General features: G+C 40.2%; 1 protein-coding gene across 1 annotated transcript; it reads right to left on the reverse strand.

Moving 5' to 3' along the window:
• Positions 1-532: 532 nt before the first annotated feature.
• Positions 533-10,777, reverse strand: si:ch211-69b7.6 (neuroblast differentiation-associated protein AHNAK). The gene is made up of 8 exons (XM_048249031.1): positions 10,455-10,777; positions 9,410-9,454; positions 9,065-9,185; positions 8,703-8,878; positions 6,377-8,587; positions 5,028-6,344; positions 4,422-4,805; positions 533-4,246 (listed from the first exon to the last, which is right to left on the reverse strand). The coding sequence occupies exons 2-8, from the start codon at positions 9,410-9,412 to the stop codon at positions 968-970; spliced, it is 7,491 nt and encodes a 2,496-aa protein (XP_048104988.1). The 5' UTR covers positions 9,413-9,454; positions 10,455-10,777; the 3' UTR covers positions 533-967.
• Positions 10,778-10,983: the final 206 nt, after the last annotated feature.

Genomic DNA, 10,983 nt, shown 5'->3' on the forward strand with positions numbered 1-10,983 from the left:
CTCTGAGCAGGTTGTATTGCTTGTGAAATAGCCATAGGAAGTCTGGTGTTCAAGTAGGAACAGTGGCCCACTTCGAAATTGAAATAGAAAAGATCTGCTATACAGGAATTCGGAAATCTCTTTCTACAGACTGCTGTCGGTGCATTGCCTCTATATTGTATCAGAGTAATGTTTATTCATACAAAAGACGCATATTTAGTTTGTTTATTATTGCGCTTCTCAACTGTAGAGGGACCCGGAGAGCAAATCTTTTTTAGTGCTGCTTTAATGCAAGCCAAATTTGCTTTTAAGACAAATTTGCTTAATGCACTGGCAGCCAAATTTGCCTGTTTTTTTGATAATATGTCTTAAGTCAAGTCAAACTCCTATTGAATTAAGTCAAATGATTTTACGAGGAAGTGTCTTTATTCTAAAACAATACCAACTAGATTTTTTTTTATCTTAATATAAGATTAATGGCACATGATTAGACACGCAGTTTTTACAATGCATAAAACATTCAAATAATTGACAACACATGAGCACATGAAAGTCTTCTGGTAAAATATATTTTTAATATATTTCCTCATTGTTACACCTGGAGTAACATCACACCATATTGGCAAACATATTGACATTAAAATACACAGATTACAAAAATATTTATACAATAATAACATTTGAGGCTTTATACATCACTTTGTACATAATGTATTTTACATACACAGACATTATTAATCACTATTCTGATGCACAAGTCCTCTGTGGAATAATTCAGCAGCTTAGTTATATTACTGTACAAAAGCAATTTCAGACAGCCATCTGTAAGTACACACCTTTATAAATTCATTGAGAATATTTTCCCTCATGGATGATGTATTTCACAGTGTATGGCCTTTAAGATTTTTCCATGTGTGGTTTTGGTTGTCCTGACAATCTATTTGTGTCACAGTGACTCTCTGCACTATAATATGCAGATTGACAGACTTCATATAAGTTTAAGAAGATCAAACACAGACCCTTTCGGGGTGGCTTCTGGGACCTCAAGGTCAAAATTTGTGGTCCTTGCATCTAGACTTATCAAAGAGTTTAACTTCCCGTCATAGAGTTCTCTTTTAGACTTCCGTCGAAGTGTTATTGATCTCTCTGCTGTGTCCAAACCAACAGAGTCCAGAAGGTCCATTGATTTGGGCCTGGAGTTCTTTTTCTGTATGTCATAATCACCATCTCCAGGCTTCCTCACTTTCGTGTCAGGCTTACTAACATTTATAATAGATTCTGGCAGGGTCATTACTCGGTCTCGAGGAAGTGGTAATTCTGGGAGGGAAACCTTAGCATTGGTGAGCTCATTCCCCTTACTGATTGGATAGCTAGCCCTGACTTTTGTCTTCTTTGAGGGACGGTCTTTGGTTGAGAAATTCATATCAGCATCTAAATCAAGTGCAGAACCCCTCACATCCAAATGTGGCGCATGATTTTTCGATTTCTTGTGACTGTTATTTTTACCTAGGGAGGCGTCAATGTCAAGATCTGGGACTCTGGGTTCGAGGGCTGTGGTGTAATCTTTTAAGGTACCTGAAACGTGGCCCTCTGGCATTTTCCCATTTAGTCTTGGAGAAATATTTAAGCCAGTACCTGAAGGGGCATCAATGTCCACATCAGGGGCATTTAAATCTAATTTAGGACCTTTCAGATTGGGTTTTCCCAAATGCATGTCTGTATCAGGGAAATTGAAGTCTCCTTTAATCTTTGGTCCACTGAGATTCATACTTGGCATCTTCAGGTCAGCCTCAGGTCCTTTTGGTAAGGTTCCTGAGAGACCAAATTTAGGCATTTTCAGTTTTCCAGATGGAGCAGCAATATCAAAATCTGGAGCTGAAATGTCCATATTGGGTTTTTTAACTTTTGGAAGTTTGCCAGTAGGCATGTTTACATCAGCACTGGGAATACTGACATCTAGTTTAGGATTCTTCAATTTCATGTTTGGGGAATTCAATTTTGGTGTTTTGATTTCACCTTTGATCTTAGGAGCTGAGAGGTTCATGTCTGGAGTGTTAAGTTCATAATCAGGTCCTTTAACCTTAGGTCCTGAGAGGCCAAAGTCAGGTATCTTAAAATCTGGCATCTTAAATTTGCTGGACGGACTGCCAATTTCAACATCAGGGACAGATATATCAGCTTTCGGACCTTTCAAATTAGCTCTTGGAACATTAATATCCACATCAGGACCATCAAATCCAGCTCCCACCTTAGGTGGTGATACACTGAGATCTGGTCCATCAAGATCACCATCTATTCCAATATCTGGGCCGTTCAGACTTGGAATGCTAAACTTTGGCATTTTGAGTTTTGGCATTTTTAATGTACCTGAAGGGGCATCAATGTCCACATCAGGGGCATTTAAATCTAATTTAGGACCTTTCAGATTGGGTTTTCCCAAATGCATGTCTGTATCAGGGACATTGAAATCTCCTTTAATCTTTGGTCCACTGAGATTCATACTTGGCATCTTCAGGTCAGCCTCAGGTCCTTTTGGTAAGGTTCCTGAGAGACCAAATTTAGGCATTTTCAGTTTTCCAGATGGAGCAGCAATATTAAAATCTGGAGCTGAAATGTCCATATTGGGTTTTTTAACTTTTGGGAGTTTGCCCGTGGGCATGTCTAAATCAGCACGGGGAACACTGCCATCTAGATTAGGACTTCTCCATTTCAAGTCTGGGGAACTTAATTTTGGTGTTTTAATTTTGCCTTTCATTTTAGGAGCTGAGACATCTATGTCTGGAGTCTTAAGTTCATAATCAGGCTTTTTAACCTTTGGTCCTGAGAAGCCAAAGTCAGGCTTTTTAAAGGTGGGCCACTTAAATTTGCTGGATGGACTGCCCATGTCAACATCAGGGACAGATATATCTGCTTTTGGACCTTTCAGATTAGCTCTTGGAACATTAATATCCACATCAGGACCATCGAATCCAGCTCCCACCTTAGGTGGTGATACATTGAGATCTGGTCCATCAAGATCACCATCTATTCCAATATCTGGACCCTTGAGTCCTGGAAGGCTAAACTTTGGCATTTTGAGTTTTGGCATTTTTAATGTACCTGAAGGGGCATCAATGTCCACATCAGGGGCATTTAAATCTAATTTAGGACCTTTCAGATTGGGTTTTCCCAAATGCATGTCTGTATCAGGGAAATTTAAGTCTCCTTTAATCTTTGGTCCACTGAGATTCATACTTGGCATCTTCAGGTCAGCCTCAGGTCCTTCTGGTAAGGTTCCTGAGAGACCAAATTTAGGCATTTTCAGTTTTCCAGATGGAGCAGCAATATCAAAATCTGGAGCTGAAATGTCCATATTGGGTTTTTTAACTTTTGGAAGTTTGCCAGTAGGCATGTTTACATCAGCACTGGGAATACTGACATCTAGTTTAGGATTCTTCAATTTCATGTTTGGGGAATTCAATTTTGGTGTTTTGATTTCACCTTTGATCTTAGGAGCTGAGAGGTTCATGTCTGGAGTGTTAAGTTCATAATCAGGTCCTTTAACCTTAGGTCCTGAGAGGCCAAAGTCAGGTATTTTAAAATCTGGCATCTTAAATTTGCTGGATGGACTGCCAATTTCAACATCAGGGACAGATATATCAGCTTTCGGACCTTTCAAATTAGCTCTTGGAACATCAATATCCACATTAGGACCATCAAATCCAGCTCCCACCTTAGGTGGTGATACACTGAGATCTGGTCCATCAAGATCACCATCTATTCCAATATCTGGGCCGTTCAGACTTGGAATGCTAAACTTTGGCATTTTGAGTTTTGGCATTTTTAATGTACCTGAAGGGGCATCAATGTCCACATCAGGGGCATTTAAATCTAATTTAGGACCTTTCAGATTGGGTTTTCCCAAATGCATGTCTGTATCAGGGACATTGAAATCTCCTTTAATCTTTGGTCCACTGAGATTCATATTTGGCATCTTCAGGTCAGCCTCAGGTCCTTTTGGTAAGGTTCCTGAGAGACCAAATTTAGGCATTTTCAGTTTTCCAGATGGAGCAGCAATATTAAAATCTGGAGCTGAAATGTCCATATTGGGTTTTTTTACTTTTGGCAGTTTGCCCGTGGGCATGTCTAAATCAGCACGGGGAACACTGCCATCTAGTCTAGGACTTCTCCATTTCAATTCTGGGTAACTTAATTTTGGTGTTTTAATTTTGCCTTTCATTTTAGGAGCTGAGACATCTATGTCTGGAGTCTTAAGTTCATAATCAGGCTTTTAACCTTTGGTCCTGAGAGGCCAAAGTCAGGCTTTTAAAATGGGCCATCTTAAATTTGCTGGATGGACTGCCCATGTCAACATCAGGGACAGATATATCTGCTTTTGGACCTTTCAAATTAGCTCTTGGAACATTAATATCCACATCAGGACCATCAAATCCAGCTCCCACCTTAGGTGGTGATACACTGAGATCTGGTCCATCAAGATCACCATCTATTCCAATATCTGGACCCTTGAGTCCTGGAAGGCTAAACTTTGGCATTTTGAATTTTGGCATTTTTAATGTACCTGAAGGGGCATCAATGTCCACATCAGGGGCATTTAAATCTAATTTAGGACCTTTCAGATTGGGTTTTCCCAAATGCATGTCTGTATCAGGGACATTGAAATCTCCTTTAATCTTTGGTCCACTGAGATTCATATTTGGCATCTTCAGGTCAGCCTCAGGTCCTTTTGGTAAGGTTCCTGAGAGACCAAATTTAGGCATTTTCAGTTTTCCAGATGGAGCAGCAATATCAAAATCTGGAGCTGAAATGTCCATATTGGGTTTTAACTTTTGGCAGTTTGCCAGTAGGCATGTTTAAATCAGCACTGGGAACACTGCCATCTAGTTTAGGATTCTTCAATTTCATGTTTGGGGAATTCAATTTTGGTGTTTTGATTTCACCTTTCATTTTAGGAGCTGAGAGGTCTCATGTCTGGAGTCTTAAGTTCATAATCAGGTCCTTTAACCTTTGGTCCTGAGAAGCCAAAGTCAGGCATCTTAAAATCTGGCCATCTTAAATTTGCTGGATGGACTGCCCATTTCAACATCAGGGACAGATATATCAGCTTTTGGACCATTCAGATTAGCTCTTGGAACATTAATATCCACATCAGGACCATCAAATCCAGCTCCCACCTTAGGTGGTGATACATTGAGATCTGGTCCATCAAGATCACCATCTATTCCAATATCTGGACCCTTGAGTCCTGGAAGGCTAAACTTTGGCATTTTGAATTTTGGTATTTTTAATGTACCTGAAGGGGCATCAATGTCCACATCAGGGGCATTTAAATCTAATTTAGGACCTTTCAGATTGGGTTTTCCCAAATGCATGTCTGTATCAGGGAAATTGAAGTCTCCTTTAATCTTTGGTCCACTGAGATTCATACTTGGCATCTTCAGGTCAGCCTCAGGTCCTTTTGGTAAGGTTCCTGAGAGACCAAATTTAGGCATTTTCAGTTTTCCAGATGGAGCAGCAATATCAAAATCTGGAGCTGAAATGTCCATATTGGGTTTTTTAACTTTTGGAAGTTTGCCAGTAGGCATGTTTACATCAGCACTGGGAATACTGACATCTAGTTTAGGATTCTTCAATTTCATGTTTGGGGAATTCAATTTTGGTGTTTTGATTTCACCTTTGATCTTAGGAGCTGAGAGGTTCATGTCTGGAGTGTTAAGTTCATAATCAGGTCCTTTAACCTTTGGTCCCGAGAGGCCAAAGTCAGGCATCTTAAAATCTGGCATCTTAAATTTGCTGGACGGACTGCTAATTTCAACATCAGGGACAGATATATCAGCTTTCGGACCATTCAGATTAGCTCTTGGAACATTAATATCCACATCAGGACCATCAAATCCAGCTCCCACCTTAGGTGGTGATACATTGAGATCTGGTCCATCAAGATTACCATCTATTCCAATATCTGGACCCTTGAGTCCTGGAAGGCTAAACTTTGGCATTTTGAATTTTGGTATTTTTAATGTACCTGAAGGGGCATCAATGTCCACATCAGGGGCATTTAAATCTAATTTAGGACCTTTCAGATTGGGTTTTCCCAAATGCATGTCTGTATCAGGGAAATTGAAGTCTCCTTTAATCTTTGGTCCACTGAGATTCATACTTGGCATCTTCAGGTCAGCCTCAGGTCCTTTTGGTAAGGTTCCTGAGAGACCAAATTTAGGCATTTTCAGTTTTCCAGATGGAGCAGCAATATCAAAATCTGGAGCTGAAATGTCCATATTGGGTTTTTTAACTTTTGGAAGTTTGCCAGTAGGCATGTTTACATCAGCACTGGGAATACTGACATCTAGTTTAAGATTCTTCAATTTCATGTTTGGGGAATTCAATTTTGGTGTTTGATTTCACCTTTGATCTTAGGAGCTGAGAGGTTCATGTCTGGAGTGTTAAGTTCATAATCAGGTCCTTTAACCTTTGGTCCCGAGAGGCCAAAGTCAGGCATCTTAAAATCTGGCATCTTAAATTTGCTGGACGGACTGCCAATTTCAACATCAGGGACAGATATATCAGCTTTCGGACCTTTCAGATTAGCTCTTGGAACATTAATATCCACATCAGGACCATCAAATCCAGCTCCCACCTTAGGTGGTGATACATTGAGATCTGGTCCATCAAGATCACCATCTATTCCAATATCTGGACCCTTGAGTCCTGGAAGGCTAAACTTTGGCATTTTGAGTTTTGGCATTTTTAATGTACCTGAAGGGGCATCAATGTCCACATCAGGGGCATTTAGATCTAATTTAGGTCCTTTCAGCTTGTTTTTTTCCAAATGCATGTCTGTATCAGGGACATTGAAATCTCCTTTAATCTTTGGTCCACTGAGATTCATACTTGGCATCTTCAGGTCAGCCTCAGGCCCTTTTGGTAAGGTTCCTGAGAGACCAAATTTAGGCATCTTCAATTTTCCAGACGGAGCATCAATGTCAAAATCTGGAGCTGAGACGTCCATCTTGGTTTTTTTTAGTTTTGGGAGTTTGCCCGTAGGCATGTCTAAATCAGCACTGGGGACACTGACATCTAGTTTGGGATTTTTCAGTTTCATGTTTGGGGAACTCAATTTTGGTGTTTTGATTTCGCCTTTGATCTTAGGAGCGGAAAGATTCATGTCTGGAGTGTTAAATTCATAATCAGGCCCTTTAACTTTTGGTCTTGAGTCAGGCATCTTAAAATCTGGCATATCAACATTTAAATTTGTTGAATCTACATCTACTTCTGGGCCATTTCCCTCTGCAGACACATTTGGTGATTTTAAGCCAGAAAAACTGAATGTGGGCATTTTAAATTTAGGCATTTTCAATTTTCCTGATGGAGCATCAGCATCTACATCTGGAATATTGAGGTCAATTTCAGGGCCTTTGAAGTCTTGTTTTGGCAAGTGCCCACTTGGGTTTGGCATATCTATAGCACCTGACACTTTGGGAGATTTGATGTTTAAACTTCCTGTCTTTATTCCTCCACCAATGTCCGGAGCAGACACTTTGGGCAGAGTGCCAATATCAGGCACTTCTATATCTGCATCCAGGTCAGGAACCTTCAGGCCAATTTCAGCTCGGGGAACTGAGAGGTCACCTTTAGAACCTTCAACTTTTAAATCTGGGGCTTTGATTCTTTTCTTTGTTTTGGGACTTGCTATGTTCAAGGTTGGCTTTTCCTGAGCAAACTTTCTTGATGTGTATTCATATGCAGAGGGCACATCGACATTAAGGTCCGGTAAAGCATTTGGGATGTAATTATATGCTGAGGGAATATCAAGGTTAAGATCTGGTAAGGCAGATGGAACATATTTGTATGCTGAGGGAACATCAAGATTCAGGTCAGTTAATCCAGTTGAGGTATATTCATAACCTGAGGGCGAATCTAAATCAAGTTCTGGTGCTTTCACCTTGCCTTTTGATTTCCTTTTAGATGGCTTGTCCTTGTTCTTCGAAGGGATATTAATGTTAGCATTGGGTGGTGTGAATTGAATGTCTGGGGGATTACTGTCTGACGGCAGAATATCTATTTCTATATTTGAACTTGGAACTCGCATGTCACCATTCAGTTCAACTTTTGCTTCTGGACTTTCAGCATAAAGAGCTGGAACACCGGCATCAATTATGGCTTTTACAGGATTGTTTTCCCCTAAAATGCCTGGAGGAGAGACACTGATATCTTTGTCAGGTTTGATGTTTACATTTGGCTCTGTTATGTCTATATCAGCTCCAAGGTTGAGGTCAGACTCTATTACATCCACTTGAGGTAAAGACATCTCTGCACCGAACCTGTTGTCTGGCGTTTCTGTGGTGTCCAGACCATCTCTAATTGCCACTTTGCCCTTTGCTCTCTGCTTAGCGGCTTTCAGAAAGTCTGAAACACCAACCTTTGGTTTACCATTGAGAGAGGGCAAGTCCGTGGTTAGGTCAACAGAGGTGGCATCTGTTTCCTCAGGTTTCGACTCTTCTGGATTTCCGGCTAGAGATCCGTCCCCGGGTGTGGCTTCTGAAGATGGACTGTCCAGGAATTTCTTCACTTTTCCATTGAAAAGTTTGCTGTATGAATCCTTCAGCATCTTGAAAAGGAGGGAGGTAGTCAGGTACCCGAACGACTGTTAGCAATATCATAAGTAGTTATTTTATTATTATTATTATTATTATTATTATTATTAAAAAATCTAAAGCACAAACCTCATCTGGGGCCTTAATACTGCCATCCAAGTTCCCCATACTTTTGCTGGGTTTCAAATTATGTCTGGTCAGAACCTGAATTTTGTCATTATATGGCTCAATCAGCTTTAATATGTCCAGGATTTCATCTTTTTTTAGATCATCAAAGTTGATGGTGGCACCAACAATTTCATCTCCTAGAAATAAAACAAATGATCAAATTGATGGATATTAATAGATATTAATAGATATTAATAGATATTAATAGGTCCATAAATTATGTTCTGAGGAAGTGAAAGAAAAAATACACTTCCCAAGTAAACATACATTATTGACTTTCATTAACTGCCTGCACCCCATGCTGTGTGTAAAACAAACTCTACCTTCTTTTAGTCCTCGACTGGTAATGGAGTCATCTTTGATGCCTGCTACAACCACACCTCCTTTGCCATCATCCGCCAGAAAAAGGCTGTCGGAGAAGCTCTTTGATCTATGGTGCCTAGTCTGAAAACAAAACAGAAGGTACATCCATCGTTTGAATGCAGGATATAGTGAGAGGTGAATATGACACGCATACAATTACAAGAGAATGTACAAGGGAAAATGTACCAAAGATTGTTGCAATGAAATATCCCATGTTTTATTTGTGAGAATAAATGATGAAACACTGACATTTTTGAAGGCTAAGATATATGGTTATACCCCAAAGTCCCCTGAATTTCACCTACCATGATGGCTATTTCTCTACTTCACAACAACGTCAACATTTACACCTGTAACACAGCAAAAGGCTCGGTCATTTTTTTAGTTATTGATTACAATTTTTACACCATTGATACAGTCTCGGCATTAAACGTCCTTGGAAACTATGCTCACACAAAGACAATCAAGTCAGGTCTGCATGCTGTCTGGCATTTTTTGTTTTGTTTTGTTTTGTTTTGTTTTAAAAAAGTTAATTTGGCATGTTGTAAGCAGAAACTCTAAGGCATTCAAGGAATTGCCTCAAGGCCGGAAGGGAAAGAGGAACGGGTTTGGTGAGCCATAAGGATGGAAGTGAACTGTGTTTCGGTGTGTTTCATGAGGAGGGCCCTCGACAGACCACACCTCCATGTTCCTGCCAGGGCTGGTGTCCATGTAGTGCTCCGTGTGCACTTGCACATAGTTAGACCTGGCATTAGTTTGCAATTAATACATCTAAAAATATTCAAATGATGTGTACTGAAAACTGTATACACTCTGTGTGCTACTTACACCTTACTATGAGCATAGTATGGTTATTATGAGATGTTCAATTTCTGTAAGTAAATAGACATGCTTACAGGTCCAGCATTTTACATAATTCGGATATCACACTGGAAGTATAGCATCTTGGATAGTTTAGCGCTCTGTGTACCAACATGATGTAGATGTAATGTAATGATTTCCATAACAAAATATTTTGAATTTTATGACAGACTACCATCATAAATTAATGTCATTAAGAAAATGTCTCCAACATCAAAGCATCATGTGAAATGACCAACATAATGTCTAATTAAGCCATGAAAACAATCAGCTCCCTGATAACCTCAACAGGGAACCTGCTGTCAAAACAAGACGAAGCTGAAAGACTGGCTACAATCATACATTTGAATCACGGATGATGGAAAATAGCACTTGAAAAAGTAATCTATTGCTTATCTAGGCCCTCTCCCAACAGAATAGCCATTTATTAATTACACAAGTGGACTGTATCACTTCAAATGCAAGCAGAGAATGATAATTTGGACTCACCTGAGATTCCATGGAATTACCGTTGGTGTTGCTCTTGAAGTCCACTGTGAAAACTGTGCAGGTATCACCCTGCCCCATTGAGAGAAAATTTTTTAACACACTGTGACTGATAAGAGTGTGTTTGCTCTCTCTCTCTGTTTCTCGCTCTCTCTCCCTCCCTGGGAGCTCCAAGGACTGTTTGCCTCAGCCCACCTGTCAGCAGGAATATGCACCGCCAAAGCTGACAAACTGGTTTCCAGGCAAGGCATGGTGACATGGCCTGACAAATCCACTCTCTCTCTCTCTTTCTCTCTCAAGGGTTGTTGGGAGGCATGACGTACGGTGACATAAGGGTCCATCCATAAACACAACAAAACATAAACCCAACACTCCCTGAAGTATGACTGGGTGTGGTCAAAGTGAAAAACCCAGAATTCACCTGTTCAGCACATTATGACTCACAGTGAAGGCACACACCCTTCTCTACACAAATGATTCTCTAACACGCCCATATCTAATGGCACAGACTTAACATACACTCAAGAAGACA

This window comes from Alosa alosa, chromosome 7 (genome assembly GCF_017589495.1).
Source record: "Alosa alosa isolate M-15738 ecotype Scorff River chromosome 7, AALO_Geno_1.1, whole genome shotgun sequence".
NCBI classification, from domain to species: Eukaryota; Metazoa; Chordata; class Actinopteri; order Clupeiformes; family Clupeidae; genus Alosa; species Alosa alosa.